Raw genomic sequence first — 18493 nt, forward strand, 5'->3', positions numbered from 1 at the left:
ATAGCAGCCTGAGGGACAGCAGGGCGGTGCCTTGAGTACAGCTTATTTTAAATAATACAGGCTTGTTTTAAATAAAAGCATGAAATTGGGGGAGGAGGAGGAAGATAACAAATGCTTTAGATGCTTTACTGTTTCTTCCAAATGACCCCTTTTTTCCTAATCCAGAGGGATGTGTTTTCACACCAAGATGTGTACAGAACAGATGCTAGCAGATGATGCTTCTTCCTTCTGTCCCTGCCTCCTTCCCCAGAAGCTGCCTTAGCTGTAGGATGAACTCATACACCCAACTGGTCTTTGCAGAGAAAAAATGGGTTGCAATGCCAGGGGCAAGGAAGGGGCAGGTGTATGAACTCACAAGACTTGGTGTTGTTTCTTTTCCTCCATCAGTGGTCCACGTACATCCGTGCGACGGTGCGGAAGGAGCGGGGGCTGCCCGTGCTCGTGGAGCTGCTCCAGTCCGACTCAGACAAGGTTGTGAGGGCTGTGTCCATTGCCCTGAGGAACCTCTCCATGGATCGCCGCAATAAAGATCTCATAGGTACCTTCTGAGCTTCTCTGACCAGCCTGGGATCTTGGAGACCCTTGGGAGACCTCACATTCTCTGTCCTTTGTGCTGAGGGTTTGTCCTCTCTGCAGTTTCCATCCACACTCTCTGGGATTGTGCTGTAGCTGCCAAGTGAGGAGCTGTCAGCTCAAACAATCTGTGGCTTGAGGGAGATCTCTAACTTCAAAGTAACATTAGGTGCAGATTTTTGCAGGAGAGGAGTGTGTGTAGATGTGAGAGGGCTGGATGGGTTAAGAGTTTGTCTTTTCCTTAGCTCTGGCTGGCATGGGGCTTGTGCTCATAGTCATGTGTCACAGATGTTGCTCCTTGCCATTCCAGTTAGAGTGGGAGTTTGGCCTTTGGCATGCTGTGAGCTAACCTGGGGAAGTGCAAGGAGCTCTAAAGTTGTACCCTTGGTTTTTTTGCTTCTTCCTTTCTTTCTCATCCTTTTGCTTGGTGGGTACTTGTAGAAGCTGGATACTAAATAATTTGATATTCTTCAGGTTGGTGTCCAGCACCGCTTTAGCTCCTGTTCAAAGTGGTAAATAACATTCACCTGCCCATAAGCAGGAACCTTGAAAGATTCAGCTGAGATGAGTTTCCCCTCTAGATGACTTCTGTATTTAACTAAGGTATTTGTTTAAACTGTAACCTTGTCAGGCCAGGAAATACTGGTGACATGTTTGGGGCCATCATTGAAGTTGATACTGGCAAATAGCAAGGTGGGATTCTACCCTAATATATCAGACTCTCATTTTAGTAGCTCAGAGGTGTATCCAGACCAATGGTGCACATGCATACCTGGGAATGATAAAGTCCAGGTTCCCTGTTTTTTCCTTCAGTACTATACATGGAGAAGGCTAACTGCACCCAGGAGGAAACACTCTTACCTTTCTTGGGGAAGGTTAATAAATGCATGGCTGCACACCTTGCCCCAGAAGGCTTATTACAGGCTAAGTTGAGTAAACCATGTGCGTGTATTAGCATGAATACGTGGCATTAACGCTACTGGATGCTTTTTTGCCTCAGGCTTTGCAAAATATGACAGATGTTGACTGTAAAATTCTCAATAAAAATGGCTTTTTTTCTCCCCTCAATACCTTTCAGAATCCATGATGAAGGACTTTTTCTTAGCTTTATCAGCTGTCAATCACTTTGAAATAATTAATGATAAATACCCTGTGAAGTTACAGGGTATTTATGTCTAAAACACATGCATTATAAGGGTTTTTTTCTACATAGCGAACACCATTGACTTCTGTCATTCAGGGTGGGAGGCTGAAATGATTATTAGGGCTGCCTAATGGTATCTCTTCCCTTTATCTAGGTAGTTATGCCATGGGTGAGTTGGTAAGAAATTTGCCCAGCAGGCAGCAGAGATCTGCAAAGAACCTGGAAGAGGATACAGTGGTTGCTGTGTTGAATACCATCCATGAAATCATTACTGACAGCTCAGAAAACGCAAGGTCTCTGATCCAGACACAGGGCATTCAGAAGCTGGTAGCTATCAGCAAGTCAAGGTGAGTGACAGTTGAAAGCAAAATGCAGAAGAACACCTTGCAAACAAGAAAATGTCACTGTGAAGAGCAGCTTTTCCTTTGTGAAAGTATTGGAGCCTCCCAACCTTCCAGAGCTGTAATTTGAGCAGTTAATATAAACAAAGTAAAAACAGCCAGCACCTTGAAACATTTACTTGATGAAGAAGGTTAATTGATGAGTCACTTCAGTCATGTCAAGATATGCTCTCTCCTTGACAGAGACATCTTAGCACCATATATACACTTACCAGGCAGCATTTGCAGTGAAACTGTGAGCTTTGGTTTTAGTTTGGAAGGCCTTTTTTCTGTGGCAGAGTTCACTTCTGGAGTGGCAGTGATGAAATCTGTTTTTTCAAGTGAAATGGTTAATGATGTGCAGTAATTCTTCTGGCCAAAGGGCTTATGGTAGTAATTTGAAGTAACAAATTTTCTTCCATTTAAAAACTTTATTCCGTCTGCTGTGGAGGAAACTTCGTTTTGTGTAGCTCAGCCTGTTAGGCATTGTGGGTGTGTTTGCTGCAAAACTTCTGGGAGAGTGGCTGAAGTACCTTCTTGGGTTGTGTTGTTATGAAATATGAGGGCCACCAAAAATCTAGGCCTGTTTTCTATTAGAAAAGGTGTCTGTGTACTGATATAGTAGGGAATGGGTAAAATTTCATTTTCCATTTAAAAACAGTTTGGGTTGTTGTTTGGGTTTTTTTTTTTTTCTGACCAAAATAACTGTGTAAGGTATTTTAAATCGTGGAGCAACTTCATTGAGTTGTGAGGAATAGGTGTACATTGGGGTGAAGGTTTTAAAAGTGGCTTAGAACATGTTTTTGATTTGGGATTTTTTTTTTCCTGACTAAATGCAGGCAGGATGGAATCTGTCTGTCCTTTCTTAATGACAGCTACTAGACAAAAGAATCACCATGGCTTCAGTGCTTGTCCAGCATGTGAAAACACAGAAATGTGCAAAATTCATAACATTTTTAATTTTCTGGTTTTGTCAGCAAATACCTATAGATATGAAGATGTCATTGAATTATTTAACATATATCCCATTACTTACAGGTTCAAATAATAGCTGTGTGGAGTATTAGGTATTAACATACAAACAGCTGGACATTGCTTGATACTTAAACTGTAATTTTATCTTGCAAATCAGCCAGTCTCCCAGAGAAACAAAAGCAGCATCTCACATTCTTCAGATGATCTGGAGCTATAAAGAGCTACGAAATGCCCTTCAGAAGGATGGATGGAACAAGTCACACTTTCAGGTAAAGATCTTAAATTAGTTCTGGAAAATGCCTTAGTGGAGATGTCCTTACTTAGGCTAATCTTACAGTCTGTAGATCTTTGTTTTCACTTCTTCCAGATGAGAGCACAGTGGGTTGTACCCCACTCAGTCACACCATCCTGCACAGAGTTGCTGGCTGTGCTTTGCTGTGGTCTGTGGAATGTAGCTCTTTAGGTTTGGAGAGTTTTCCATCCTCTAACAGCCCAAATGCCCTGATGTACTACTAGAGTTGTGTCTCATTTGAAATGTTCTGTACAGCAGCCTAGGGCAGCCACCTCTGCTTGACCTGCAGCCGCCTCACCTTTTCTTGTGGAAGGGTTTTGCTCCTTTTACAGGGCAAAAGTGCTGTCATTGAGAAAACAGGGAGAAAACTCCTCCATCAAATCCATGGGAAAATAAAAAATACTCCAGCTCCATATTATCAACAGAAGGGGGGCTTAAGAGCATTCCATAATCTCTCTCTGTGCTGTTGGTTCATTTTTGTGGTTCAGTTTCCATGAGTAGCAATTTGGTGTTTGTGGATTTTTGTCTTGCAGTCTGTTTCTGCAGCTCCAAAGGGCTCCAAAGGTACTGCTGGCAGATCTGGCTATGATGACAGCACTTTGCCTCTGGTGGATAAAAGTCAAGGTCGGTTCTGCTATTTATCACTTACCATATAGAGCTTTACTGGTTTTCTGGATTTGCTGTGACTGTTACAGCACAAGGGGATAAAAATGCATTATTCCTGTGTGATTTATTTTTACCCCACAGTGTCAAAATAATTGGAGATGGATAGAATTTTTCTTCCTTACAAAATGTACACTACTGATAATGTTTTCTCAACTTGGATGCAGTGTTACCAGTTAAATCTTGCTGCAGTGGGGTTGACCTTACCCCTACTCTGTATTGGAGTCTCTCCCTTTTTTAAATAAATGTGCCCATCTTGGCACAGCCTCTTCATCTGCCATGCAGGGATTTTTAATTGGAGATGAGTTTATTCAAGCTCCATCTAATCCTGTCTCTGCTTTTTTGTGAGGCACAGCCACACCAACACCAGTGTAGCACCAGCTTTGATTTCACCATGATTGTTGTGGCTCTGGTTGCTAAGAGTAGGATTTGCCTGGTGCACTTTCTCTGGTTTAATTGCAGGTTACTGCAGAAACAACAGCCCCACACTGCCCTGCCTGTTTCCACCTTCTCTGTCTTTAATCAAACCTGGCATATTATGCAGACAGAGGATGATTTGGATCAGCTTGCTGATGTGACAAGAAACTTGTTTTCTTTGTGGATTAGTTTTCTGTTGGCTCAGCAGGCTGCTGGATTGGCTTGTGTGCCATGAGAAGCTGCACCCTTACTTATTTTCTTTCTCTTTTATTCTGGAGAGACCAAAGAAAAGTTTGTTAATCACAGTAGGTAGTCCATAGCAGGGCTGTGATGTCTGTTGGAAAGAGAAAGCCCTGTATTACAGTGCCAAAGCAGAAAATACATGGATTACATGTGCTCTCTGGAGAATTTGATTCAGAATTCCCTTTTTGAACAGATAACAGTTGAATAGATGGGGAATTTTTTTAACAGTAATCTCTATATTCAGTACTTTATGGACCTCTCCTTGTGACTAATTCAAAAACTACCAGGTTTTGAGAGAAGCAAATGTACCTCAGGTTGTTGCAATGCTTCTGTTTTCTAGATAATGAGAAGTCTGGGAGTCGTGATATGATACCTATGGATGAACTTGGCCCAGGTAAATTCAGTCATAGATCAAACTCTCTGTCTGTTCCAATAGAGCACGCTGTCACTCACAGGAAAGTTCAGCTATTTCTCTAGGAGATATTATTTCAGATGGATAAAGCTGACATTTAAAAACAAAACATTACCTCACAAAACATAGGTTGTTGTCTTTTTTTTTGCACACCAATTTCTCCACTATTTTATGCATATATTGGAGGTACTCTGACCCAGCTTTCATTCTGCTCTTTGGTCCCTGAGGCAGCTGCATTCCTATTACAGATCTGGAAGTCTCTGGGATTCAGAAGCAGAAAAAAAAAAAAAAGAAAAGAGTTGAAAATTTACTTCAATGTATTGCTTGTGTTTAAATCTGTTTTACCTTTGTTTTTGTAGGTAAAACCAAAACTAGGTTAGTGCGTGTGAAATTCATTTCCATTTACCTGCATCTAAACGAGCCTGACTTCTCCTGTAGACTGAGAACAGCCACTGACTGTCAGTGATGTGCTTTGAGATTGATAAGTTCTGTAGTGTTCAACTTCCAGGGTTTTTTTTTTCTTTACCAAGGTAGATAAAGATGCTGTGTGGTCTCATGACAATTTGCTTTACTTCTAGTTGATGCTGTTTTTATTTAAATGCACCTATATGAATGCCTCCAGATCAAACAGCTTGATACACTGCTATTAGTGATTGTGGCTGAATAAAAAAAGTAGCAAGTTAGAGCCAAGAAAAAGCCAAGCATGTTCAGCAAGTAAAATAACAGGTATACATTACCTTTTGTATTCTTGGAAAAACGAGATGCCACCTGCCATGAATCAGCTGTCCATATGTATTTTGCCTTAGGGAACACTGAAACATTTGTTCTCACAATGGAAGAAAATGTCTTCAGAGAGGATTACCTGGCAGGAATAGCTGTGTGCTGGCAGGTGCTGCAGAATGGGCAGTACTGATTGTTTATAGTCTCAGTATTAATCGCTGCCTTATGCTCTCAGGAGTTATTGGTACAGCCCTGAGTACAAAACAAAATGCAAATCTACAGCATATGTACAGCATCAGGCAGATTCTCTGGGCCATGCTGTTTTCCAGTCTTTATAACCTTTAGAAGATGAAATCTGTCAAGTTTTCCTGATCCCAGCTCTTGAGTGCCTTTTACTTCCAATATGACTATAACTTTATGCTATTTCAGAGGTCAGCTGAAAAGAGACTAACTTAATTTATCCAGTTTACTATCCTTAATTCCAGGGAACTGGAATAACAACATGTAATCTCTTTTGTCCAGGCTCTTCCAAATGCTGCATGTTTTTTGTCTTATGGACATACACTAACATGAGAAGACTGCTCTAGACTATATTGTCTGGAATTAACTTAATTGTGGACTGTTGTGTTCTGGAGCTTTGGTTCTTTTTCCGCTCTGTAATGAACTGGTCCTTCCAGGCCAATGTGCATCCCCTGCAGAGTACATACAGGACTGATGGTTCCAGAACATCCCCACCTGCCTGCCTGTCCTCTGTGGGCTCTTCTCACCAGTGTTCAGGCTGTCCTGGTGCCTGGGCCTTACCTGTTAACCCACATTGACTCTGCTTCAAGATCACAAAAAGCAAATTGCTGGTGCTGTCTCATCTTTGCTAATGCTGTGAGGGTCATCCTTGTCAACAGAGGAAATCACTTTGCTGTCAGTGGTTAGGGAGGCAGAAGGGACCGTTCCCCATCAGCTGGCAGTACTAGACCAGTGAGATCCCTGCTGTCTGGGGCAGTGGAACAGCCTGGGTAGGCTTGTGGATGTGCTGGGAGATAGAAGAAATCCTGTGTTAGGATGGGATGCTCAGGTCTGTCAGGGTCACTGTCACCCTGTGCCTGGGGCCTTGCCCCAGGGCAGCATAACTGTGATCTCCAGTCTGTGCTAAGGCCTCCAGAACTCTGTGTGTGCCTCAGTTAACTGCAGTCACTCAGGAGCACTTGGGAGGTTAAATTGTTGAGACCAGAGACACAGAGTTCAGATGACACTGTTCTCCAAAGCCATCTTCAGGCATGACTTTCCCTTTCTCTTCTTTCTCCTCTTTGATGGGTCTAGAGATTTGATCTTTTCTAAGTTGAGAGCTATGTGAGGGCTCAGATGGACTGGCAGTGGCAGGCATATATTTGGTCCTGTAATTTGTGATGACATAGAAATGTTGCTGTGAGTGGGAGATAAGAGAAGCAATGGAGACAACAACAAGCAGGAAACTGAGAGAGAGAAGTAACCCAGCCAAGGATGGGACATTCCTCTATTGACCAATGTAACTTTTGTCTGTACAAGGGATTGTATTAAGTCAAAGTAATGTACTTATACCTTGGAGCAGCAAGATATGCAATTAATTCTGATTGCTTCTTTGAGTGAATCTGAAACATGGGAGAAGCAGTATTTCTAACTTCCTTGCAGAGCCCTGGTTGTCAGGGCAGTGAGGTATTGCTTCTCTGATGCAGCCTCTTTCAAGATATTTCTCGTTTCATTAGATCAAATCATGAACTTCCTATCTCTGCTGCTGCTTACCTTGGCAGAGGCATAGCACATTGTAGTTTTGGACATGTGACCCATTGGTGCTAGTCTGTGTGCAGGCCAGGGGCCCACAGGCTGAAATGCAAACTGGGCTGGAATTCAGATACAGAGAACAAAGTTCTTGAGTGTTCTTTGTTGTCGAACTACTGCAGAAGTGGGATTTTTCCTCTTTCTGGTGTGTCCTGGCTAGGTACGGGGATTTTAATTTTTTCATAGTTTTAAAGATCTGTTTTGCTTTTTTATTTTTTGTGATTACAGTCTACTAATGACCTTGCTTCCTGGGAAGTATCACAGCTGCCATCCTTCACTTAGTGGCTGTTGCTTTCTGGGGGTAGTTTAAAGGTTTCCATTGTCTCTTGGCAATTCCTTTTAGAAGTGTTTGTGGATCACCCATGATGATGGCACTACAAAAATGCAAAGTGATCCATTACATCCTTGTGAGTACAGTTACCATGAGATGATAAAAAACTACCACCCAGTTGCTGCAAGTTTGATTTTCTGTTTTTCCATCACTTAATACATACTTTTGTGAAGTATTTTGTCCTAAATAAATGATGAATCTGTAGATAAGGACATAGCCTACTAGCAGTGTTCATGCCTGTCATTTGAAAGAGAATTATGAGTTGTGCATTCTCGTAAGTGCTGGCTGGGTAGCTGGGTGCAGCTGGTTTTCTTCTAAAATAGCTTAAAATGTCAGGCATCTTGATTGTCAACAAGTAATTGTTAAATGCTGTGTAGCAAACCATGCTTTATGATCTGTGAACTGCATGTATAACTCCAGAATTCTTTAGCTATTTTTGGTCAGCGTGGTTAAATCATCTCTTACTGCCCTTGATGTCAGAAATACATCCTGCCTCAGGTGCTTGTTTGCAGGTCTGTGTGCACTTGGGTTTGAGGCAATCTGGCCTGTTCTATGTGCAGTTGTCATGTGGGCAAACAGTGCCATGAGAAGCCCACAAATACATCACTCACTTTTCCTTAATGGCCTGTTACAGGCAAGTAATAAACTGAGAGATGGGCATTTTGATAGTTTATCTAAAACTTCTTGTAGTATTCTAAAAACAGAGTTTGTCAAGACGAGAAAACATTAATGATCCCTCAATTACATAGGGGAAAACAAAAGCCTACAAGGAGGTATAAATTTGGGTGTAATTTACTCCAGATTACAATGCTTTCAAAGCAGTGCAGGCAAGGATCTATTTGTCACTGATAATGAGGGAAATTCGATGCATCATGAAAATAAATTAAGTTTTGCGTTGTCTGACAATGATTCAAAGCAAAGGCTCTGAAATAATTACAGCCATTTCTTTATAAAATCTTCTCACAGTTTTCTTCCTTGTGTTCATCACGCTTTCATGCTCTTCCTCAGTTGTCAGGAGAAATGCACCAACAGGTGCTGCTTCATAATGAAAGACAGCCCAAGCACAGCAGGTTCGCATTGAGATTTCTTCCAACTCGACAGGCCCTTTTTCTCAGTGCTCTGATGGGGACTCTTCCAAATTATTGTCATGTCCTGCTAGTAGTCAGGCTCAGGAAAAGTGGGAACAGGCTGCAGAGCATTCAGAGAATGAACACAGCCAATTAATCAGACTGCTAAGCAAGGAGCGCAGGATTTGGGCTGAATTTGGAGCTCATTAGCCATAGGGTATGAGATGACAACTTGCTGCTTTCCTTGGGCACACTAGAAAGTGCAGCAGGCTGTGATGAAAACAGTTCTGCTTGCTAATGACTGCCAGCATCTGGCAGTGCTATAAAAAGAAGGCTTTCTCTGTTTGTTTTTAGCTGGTAAAAATGAAATTTCAGAGCTGGAGCACGTGAGATGCAGGCTGCCGGCATCTTTGGGTTGTTTGGTTTGTTTTCCTTTGCTGAAGAATTCTGCTTGCATCAGCTCTGTTTCAGCTCTTGTTTGTGCTTCATCCCTGACTGTTGTGTTTTGTCCTCAGATGGATATTCCACCATCGACCACCGGGACAAGGAGCGCAAGTACAAGAGCAGTGATAACACAGGAGATGCCTCCGAGAAGGAGCCTTTGAAAGTGAGCTCCCTCTTACTGCTGAGTGCTAGTTAGTGCCTTGGGAAGCAGGGAATCCAGTGTCCTCAGCCAGAAACACAGGCTAGTCACTCACCAGGGGGCTGTAAAGGGCCTTTTTTTAAGTTCACATAAAGGTATTATTTTGTAATTTAGCACTTGGCTAACTAGAAATAAAACCAAAATGTTGCTTTCCAGTGCAGGAGCAAATGCAGGTAGTTGCTGTACTCTTGTAAATGGATGAGGTTGTAAAAATAGAAAGTGTTTGTTCTGTTGCCCTTGTCCAGGCAGCATTCCCTGGCCCTGAGCTGTGTAACTGTGCTCAGACTTTGTTCTGACAAGTCTCTTCAGATTGTCATGCTGCTTTATTGTCTTCCCCATGAGAAACAGGTGTGATCTTGTGTGTCCATGTCCAGCAGTGTGGTGAACAGTACTCATTTGTGCAACACTTACAGTGCTGATGGTGGATCATGGCCATGGGCCAGGGAGATGGAGAGCGAGGAAGAGATGTGCACAGTTATGTGTGTGCCTTCTAAATACAAATTCTCTTTCTAATTAAAAAGAATTCTTACTTTACAAGGCTTTTTGTATTATGGGCAGTGTGCAAATGTGGCTCAGTAGGCTCCATGTAATTTCTGTTGCACTTCTGTACCTTTTCAGAGTAAAAAGTCTGTTTATGCTGTGACTACCACTTCTCCCTGGCCTTAAAACAAGCTTGGGTTTTTCCCTGGGGGAGAAATTTTGAGAAGGAAAATGAGGACTCATTGAAATAAGAGTCAGTGGTAGGAGACACTAGTCTGCAGAAGGCTGTCCTTAATCTTCAGCATATTGTTGATAATACCAGAAAATTCAGCTGATTCATGTTGAATGGAAATGGTTAAACTTCAGTCAGTGGAAAGGCAAACCCACCATCATTGAAAAGGGAAATTAAAAAATGGGATTTGGAGAAAAATACTTCCATAGATGGTAAACTAGGGAGATGTCCTACTGCACCAGCCTGCGTGTTTTAACTTGCCTAGTCAGGCATTTCCTCCTGCATTCTGCCTTTCCAAAAAGGTACACCCTGGAGAGTGGCTTCAATCTGCCTGGACTTCTTTTAAGCTGATTACTAATGTCCTACAATGTGTCCCCCTCCTCCAGCTGGCAAGAGATGTTCCTGCTTGAGCCAGCATCAATCAAATAAACTTCCTAGTTCCCTCATCACAGTGCATTTTGCAAGGATGCAGCAGGAATGGATGCAGTACGTTATATAAGAATGTTGATCAGTCGGAGCTTGGCAAAAAATGCCTTTTTAAGGAAAATAGGATAAGGTAGGAAAATTAACAAGTACTTGTTATTTTTTCCACTCAAAAATCATTAAAATGGTCCAGTGCAACCCTCAAAATCACAGTAAGCAGCCCTAACTCCATTGTGTATGACTGAAGTGAAGCACAACCAGAGTTCAGTAAGTGGCTGCTTTGCTTTTATGAGAAAGTGAGGAAAAAACATTTCACCTCAACAGTGTGTGACACACAGCCTGTGCTGCTCTTGGTTCTGAGCACCTGGGGTAGCCTGAATCCAGGCTGTTGTACACAGCAAAGGTGTGCACAGCCCTGCCCTCACCTGGGCAGAGCTGAGCAGCTGCTGCTCTTCCTTGTGCTGCCAAACAGAAATGTGGCTGTGGGGGCTGTGGCTCATGAGCTGTGTGCAAGGTCAAGGGAGGCTGGGAATCCAGGGAAGTGTGGTCTTTTGGCTGTTGCAGATTCTTTTGTCAGTATTGTGCCTTTGCTGGTCTTTTTTCTTTCTCTACCACTAATTTTCCTTTGTGCTACTTTAAGCTGACTTGTTTGGTGGTTTTGTTTGATTAATCCGCTCTGTTTTGCTTTAACTCCTCACCCTGTGCTGCAGAATGACACAAATAGGAAAAACATTAACAGGAGTAACAGGGCTTCGGTGAATCTGGTGGATGCCCGTGACATTAAACCCCAGCCCGTTGACTCCTGGGTCTAATTTGCATGCATGGTAGGTCCTTTTAATGGTAATTGGGGCTAGTGAATAACTTTCTCTTGTGCATGATCTGTATAGCTGTGGAATCTCTTCAAATCTAACTGCTAACTTACAGATACATGGAAGTGCATTTGGAAGAAAAAAAGTGGTGTTTATATTATTCAGTGTATCTTTAATGAAATGCAATCAAACACCACTGTTTGATTAAAAATAACCTGTCAAATAGCCAGGCAGAAAATTAATATTGTGAATGATTAGTTGTCAGCTGAAATATGAAATATTTCTGCTGTTAGGCCATGGGAATGAATTTGAGCAGTGTGTTCCTGCTTCCAACCATTTTTCTCCCTCAATGCTCATTATAAGGATTAGTCTGAGACTTAAGAAAAAAACATATCCTTGACTATTTTTGGATGTCCCCTAAGGTTCCCACGAATTACAGCAGGAAAGCTGCTGACTATACACAAGTTACTTTGCAAGGAGAGATTGTATTGGTTACACAATAAACAGTGACCCACAACTCCCACTTTTCATTTTCTTTTTTTTTTTTTAATTGTGTGTCACTAAAGAAAGGTGCCTTTCTGTTGTGTTCTAGTTGTCTGCCTTTGCCACGTGCCAAGTTCCTCAGTAATGTCACTGGCCTTTCTTTGCTCCTGCCACTGCTAATCTGTGTCCTGCTGTCTTGCTCGAGTTACCTCGGTGATACCTTCTGGCACTCTGTCAGAGGATGCTATGTTTGGAACAGCAGGTGGTGTGCCCCTGGCTATGACTAAAGGAAAATTGTAGTGACTGTCATGAAGGCACTGAGCAACTTTCCCGTAAGAGTGGGCAAGAGACTTTAAAGGCCCAAATTCCAAACTGAGCTGCCATCGACCCCCATAGTTCTGCATGGAAATCCCTTTTACATTAGTGGGAGAGAAAAGTCCTAAATGTTTTTGGATGGTGGCGTTAGATATTCTTTCCCCTCCTTCCTTTCAGTCTAGTAGAAATGCAAGGTGTTAGCAGATTGTTTCTGTTCCTGGTTCCTCTGCACCTTCCCAGAGGAGGCTTTCAGCACTGTGAGGTGCTGTCACAGAGCAGGTGCTGGCACCGCTGGCCTCCCACGGCTGCTCAGCGCTGTGTGATCGGCCGTGGTGGCTCAGGCACTGGGCTGGGATCAATGTGCCTGTGGTGCCTGCTTCACTCCCACACTCTGCTCTGAGCACTGAAGCCCTACATGTGGGGTCCTGACTTCCAAAAAGTGAAGTGTGCTCATTTTCTCCCAGACATGCCCTTGAAGGAGCCCATGTGTTGGCATAGTTGGCATTTCCAGTCACTTCCTCCCACGAGGCGATGGAGATCACCAAGGCCATGCTGATGACTGGTATTAATCAGCTCTGACTTTATTTTGCAGGGCTAAAGTCCAACCACATTTTTTTTAATTGAGGGGGAGAAACAAACATTGAATCGGACCCAGAGGATCTCATCAGTCACCACTGCCATTCAGACTGGGAGGGCTGCAGGTCCCAGGAGGGCGTGGGGAGCGAACCCACCCGAGTGCCATCGCCGAGCGGAGCACGATGCCTTACAGCGAGACACTCTGCTGCTTAACTCCCTGACATTCCCACCAGAAACAGCCACCGCCTCCCCCTCCCTCCCTCCCACTCCTGCAAGAAGAAAAGCAAGAAAAGAGAATCCAAGCTTCCATGTAGCTGGCTGCGTTCTTAGGTGACTCTTAGGTGTGGATGGTGCCAAGTTGCAGAAGTGCAGGTCATGCGGCAGCTTCACAGCCAGAGGAACTGCGGGATATTTGAAATGATACCGTAGGTGTAGCCATAAGGAGAATAGCACTTTTCTGGTTTGGGGTTCATTGTTTTGGTTTTTGTTTTGGGGGATTTCTTTTGAACTGTGACTCTTAACGTTTTTGAAGGCTTTCTGAAAAATGTTTAGGTTTTTTTATTATTCCCACAGAAAGTGCAGGAATGTTGAGTATGTTTATTGGATTTCAATGAAGGGAGAAAATGCAGAACAAAACTATTAAATGCTAGTTAAATGAACTGGAGAGTGAATGACAAAATTGATGCAAGCTGTATAATCTGCTTTAGAGTAAGCTATATCAATCACAGTGCTATATTATCATTATAATCTGGTGTACAATACTTCTGCCTTTTGAATTCTGTAATGTCTCTGTTTTTATTTCCACATATTGAAAAAAAGTTTATGGAAGGTTTCAGTGTCCCTGGTTCAGAAATCTGTGCTGGGAAATGGAGTTGGCTGGCTTTTTATTTTCACATTCTCAAAGATTGCAATAAGGAGCTTTTACATGTTAAATGTATTGTTGTTGCATTGATGATGATATTTGCCGTAGCTGTTAAAACATTGAAGAAATAGGAGTTTTTTTGTTGGATGTACTTATTTTGAACACGCTATAAATTTGAGATGGGTCTGTCACTTACATTTGATGGTAAAATTTTCAGTGTTGGATCCATGTTTGCTTTGGGCTATAGACCCTGAAGAAAAATGCCACAAAGGGAACTGGTTTGGCATTTTAAAATCATTGTCATGGTTTCTGTGTTCCTTTGCTTTTGTTTTGAGATTGCATATTTCATTTGGCGTGAAAATCACCTGTGTGCAGCAGCTCTCCTCCAGGATGCCAAGGCCTGCCTTCTCTAGGGGAATGTTTACCTCAAGAGAACATACTCTGTAAATGTGGTATCTGGAAATGCCAGGACTGAATGATTTCAGATCACTGATTTTCTCCAGGCATTGGTCAAGGGAGGGCAGCAGATGAGAATAGGAAGCAAATGTCTCAGTAGCAGCATGAGAGGACTTTTGCTGATTTTTACTTGGTTGCCACTGTTCTTTGATTGCCACATTTATTTTTAAACAAGCTCCTAAAAACGGTATGACTGGAAAGCACATTCTTGAGTCTAGCAAACATCATTTGCGGTTTTCAGTGCCTGCCGTTCCTTTTGTAACTAAAAAGGGGAAGTATCCAACAATCTCACCTCCCCCAAAATATTACTGTAATAGTAACCGTTACATTTTTTGTAAAAAAATTCTTTAAAACTTTAAAAAAAGCAAGTACCAAGAGCTTTGTATCTTCTTGAGTATATTAAAAATTTGACATGAATACATATATATAAATAAATAAAAAGTCTATATATCTATATATATATATTGTTGTGCAGAGAATAGGTTAACAAAACCATGTAAAGTAGTTTGCAGGAGAGGGAAGCATTTGTTGATTCAGGGAAAAAGACTGATGCCAGAAGCTGTCAGTGATTTGGATGATGTGTGTGCTGCTTCACACCCTCCCTTTTTGACCCTCATCTTCCACATACGTTGCGGTGTCACTTCTGGATCCTGGGGAAGGTGAAGTTGCTTGGAGCAAACCAACATAGTAAAGATTTGTTTTTTCACCTGCATGAGAGTCCTTTTGGGCCAAAGATGCTCAGCGGATCAAGGGAAGCAAAGAGAGGCACCTGTGACTATCTGTGACAGGGCAGTGTCTCTCTGTGTAGACCAAGTGTGGCAATGAAACCAGATACATCGTCTGACTGTATATTATATCAATGGTGCTCTTTTCATACTTGTTCTGCCAATACGCGGAGACCCTTTTAACCAAGCTACACAGAAGAGTTTTATATCACTTTTGGTTATGTACTTGGTGTATTCTTTTGTATATGAAAGGATTTTTTAGAAACGTTCAGTAATTAGCAATGGAACCTGCTTTGTAGCTGACTAGAACAGTGTAAGAGAAGGGCCGTGCTGTCAGTCTGTCCCTGATCTACTTCAAACCATATATTTACCAAAGGAGTCTGAGAAAAGTTCACTTAAAATAAAGACCTGACTGTTGAAAGGAGTCTCTGCTAAGACTTTGTGGTTTAGTTATTGTGCAGATATTTCAAAGCCAGCAAGAAGTTAACAGAGAAAACTGCAGGAAGGGGCAAGTGAAATGACTGGGGCCAGTTATGGTCATGACTTCCAATCCTAGATATCTCATGGCTCTTAGTGGGACTACAGGGACACTCAGAATCTGGATTGGAGTCTACTTTGATCTCTGTCATTAATGGGGTAAAAACACTAAGGATATTTGAGAAGCAGATTCAGACCCCAAAAGTTGTTCTGGTATTTACACTGCACCCTGAACTGTCTCTATCAGGTTAGATGGCACTGGCTGCCCAGGTCATTGTAGCAAACTGTTGCTTGTTTTCCTGGGGGTGTTACAGCAACCAGCAGAGTTGTGAGCTGACAACATGTTTTATTGCTGCAGAAAATCAGGGGATGGTATGTCAAGAAGTTGGATACCAAGTTGATGGACCAAGGCTTCCCCTGGGAATCACACATCAAACCCCCACCCTTCCCATGCCTTACATTGACAACTAATTCCCAAGTATGTAGCAATAACCCATCCTCAACATTACTGTGGGGTTTTTTCTTCTCAACAAACTGTTGTTTGGATGGTGAGGAAAGAAAACAAATGGGGCATGACTTGTATGTGAGACTGTCACCTTGTATTTGCAGCCCACCTACTGAGGTCCAAAGCAGGATACATTGAACCAGGTCTGGTGATTTAATGTCCTTTTTGTCTGTGGCCAGAAGCTCACTGGTGGGATGTGTGCCCATCCCTGGCTTCACCTCTCCCCTCGCTGGCACAAGTGTGTGGCTGTTTGAGCTGTTCTGGGATGTGGGTGGATGAACCCATAATTGTTTTATTTGGCAGCAGGGACTGTATGTAAAGAAGGGAAAGCGGCAGTGTGTGTGACTAATGCTGGCAGTAGGGTCTAGAGTCTCCTGCTAAAAGGCAGGCAGTGCTTTTAGGGCTCAGGTATGTGACCTCTTTTCCTGTTGACTCCAGTGTGAAAACAGGAGGGAATCTGCCTGCAAGGGGCTGGGGTAGAAGAGATTTCTACCTGTAAAAATTGTAGTGGGAGGGATGGTTGTGGAAGAAAGTGATGGTATTGCAAGACTCCTGCTAAAGAGGAGGAGGAAATTTGATGGCCCAGTCAGGGCTGAGATAACACAGGGGAGAGGGAGACTTCTGACAGCATGTGATTACTTAGAACCTTCTTCCCAGGAAGGTGACTTGCATATCTCCCAAGCATTTTCACTGAGCTGGGCAAGTTGAAAAAACATTGTGTGCCAACTCCCCTGGAGAAGCATCAAGTGAGTGTGCAAGCAGTTGTGCTTTAAGGCTTCCCAGGTCAGTCAGGGTGTCTGCAGAATCCAAGGAAGAAAGCAAACAGGCAAGGCTGTAGGACATTTTGGTTCTGTTGTGGATTTAAGTAGCAATATAGCCACAAATGCAACTCAAGGTGTGTTGTCAGCTTTAAATGCTCCTTAGGGAACAGCTTGGGCAGCCATAGGTCCAGTCTTCAGTGTCCTTCTGTTCTGGCATAACTGCTGCCTGTCCCAGATGTGCTCTCACATGCTCAGACCTTCTGGTTCTGTATGTGCTTCTAGAAGGGAAGCAAATCTGGTCTCTGTTGCAGGATGTCCTAAAAGGGACTGACCTGGGAACTAGGAACTGACTTGCTGTCGGGGACATATGAAGAAAGCCAGGGGTGGCATGTGTTACAGCAGTTTCCTAAGTTGGTGCCAGCTCTGAGGAGCAGTTTCAGTAATGCTTTCTAGCAGGAAAGTCTTGTGCTAGGAAAAGCAGTTTTCACTCCTAGAGCAGTTCCATGAGACTGAAGGTGCTGAGTTACCTTCTGTTACCTGCCTTAAGGTTGAGCAAAGGCTCAGCTACCTGTGAGAGAGGTGCACGTGTCAAACCCTCGAATAAGCAAAGCTTCAGAAGCCAAATGGGCACATGAGTGCTTGTAGCCTCATCTGCTGAGTGACTGCTGGCTCAGTGAAACCTACAGTGTGCCAATGCCTTCAGCCAGCAGGTTTGTGCTGTTGGGATGGAGTTTTTGAAGGTGTTTATATAGATGTAGTTTCTTGCAAAATTTCTTTGTTATGATGCCCCTAAAATCTGGTGTTTCCTTATCTTTGACAGAGAAATTCTCTGGTTTACTGATACAGTAACTAATCTAGTGCATTTAAGGGGAAGATACTATGAGCCTTTGTTTTCTGTCTTAAGTTTGACGTGAGGGTAGGATGATTTGAAGTCCAAGGTGAGGAGGAAGATAGTGCAGATACTACAAGGCCTGCCAATCTGGTTCTTACTGTTCAGAAAAAACAAAATAACTAGACTAAGAAGCTTACTGGTAATTAGTAGCTAATGTGTTTGTACTATCATGTGCTTAAAAATTTTCATGGTAGGAGAACTTAAAAAAAATCAACAATGTGTTTTCTGTAATACTGCTCAACATTCTCTCTGTAGTTTAGACTGGTGGGATTTTGCATTGTATTTACACTGTACTATAAACTGAAACACTTAGAATGGTTTGATTTTACAAGTATGGAGAGGAAAAAAAGGTGGATTATGCTTTTCATAGAACAAATGTTACCGTGACAGAATGTATTATTATTATTATGATAGGATCTTTCCATAATGCAGACAGAGTAGAATGCTTGTTAGAAACCAGGTATGTAGGATAAACAATTTGGTGTGTTTTCAATAAACCATGCCTGGAAAGAATACATGTGCCATTGGTTATCTTTTTGTTACATCAGGTATCTCAAATATTCTTTGGCTTTTGCAGCAGCAGTTTTCTGTGGCAAGGAATTATTCAACCCCTAGCTCAGGTCAATGCTCTGTGTTAGCAGAAGGTCAGTGGTAACGAGGGGCAGTTGAAACATCCTATAAATGAGCAAAGCCGAACATTTTTGACTCATTGGCCATATGCTGAGTTGTAGCACGACCCTGGACTGTAGATCAGGGTGTTTTTTTCTTTTTTAATATACAAGCGTATTTCTGTGGGAAAGACATCTGCACCACTGCTCAAGGGTCAGC

The 18493-nt window shown here is 42.5% G+C and overlaps 1 protein-coding gene across 14 annotated transcripts in view; it reads left to right on the forward strand.

The window, feature by feature from the left end:
* The window catches only part of ARVCF (ARVCF delta catenin family member), a 247023-nt gene extending 228845 nt beyond the window's left edge, over positions 1 to 18178 (forward strand). For 13 of the 14 annotated variants that reach the window (XM_033075443.2, XM_033075445.2, XM_033075442.1 and 10 more), the window contains 8 exons: positions 388 to 538; positions 1872 to 2064; positions 3230 to 3341; positions 3898 to 3988; positions 5028 to 5081; positions 9542 to 9633; positions 11515 to 11628; positions 13004 to 18178. In XM_033075443.2, the coding sequence (XP_032931334.1) occupies positions 388 to 538; positions 1872 to 2064; positions 3230 to 3341; positions 3898 to 3988; positions 5028 to 5081; positions 9542 to 9633; positions 11515 to 11616 (795 nt within the window). In that variant the 3' untranslated portion in view covers positions 11617 to 11628; positions 13004 to 18178. The remainder of the gene's footprint in view (positions 1 to 387; positions 539 to 1871; positions 2065 to 3229; positions 3342 to 3897; positions 3989 to 5027; positions 5082 to 9541; positions 9634 to 11514; positions 11629 to 13003) is intronic. The other variant, XM_033075450.2, reaches the window with a different exon arrangement.
* Positions 18179 to 18493: the final 315 nt, after the last annotated feature.

The sequence above is a fragment of the Catharus ustulatus genome, chromosome 18 (genome assembly GCF_009819885.2).
Source record: "Catharus ustulatus isolate bCatUst1 chromosome 18, bCatUst1.pri.v2, whole genome shotgun sequence".
Lineage (NCBI taxonomy): Eukaryota > Metazoa > Chordata > Aves > Passeriformes > Turdidae > Catharus > Catharus ustulatus.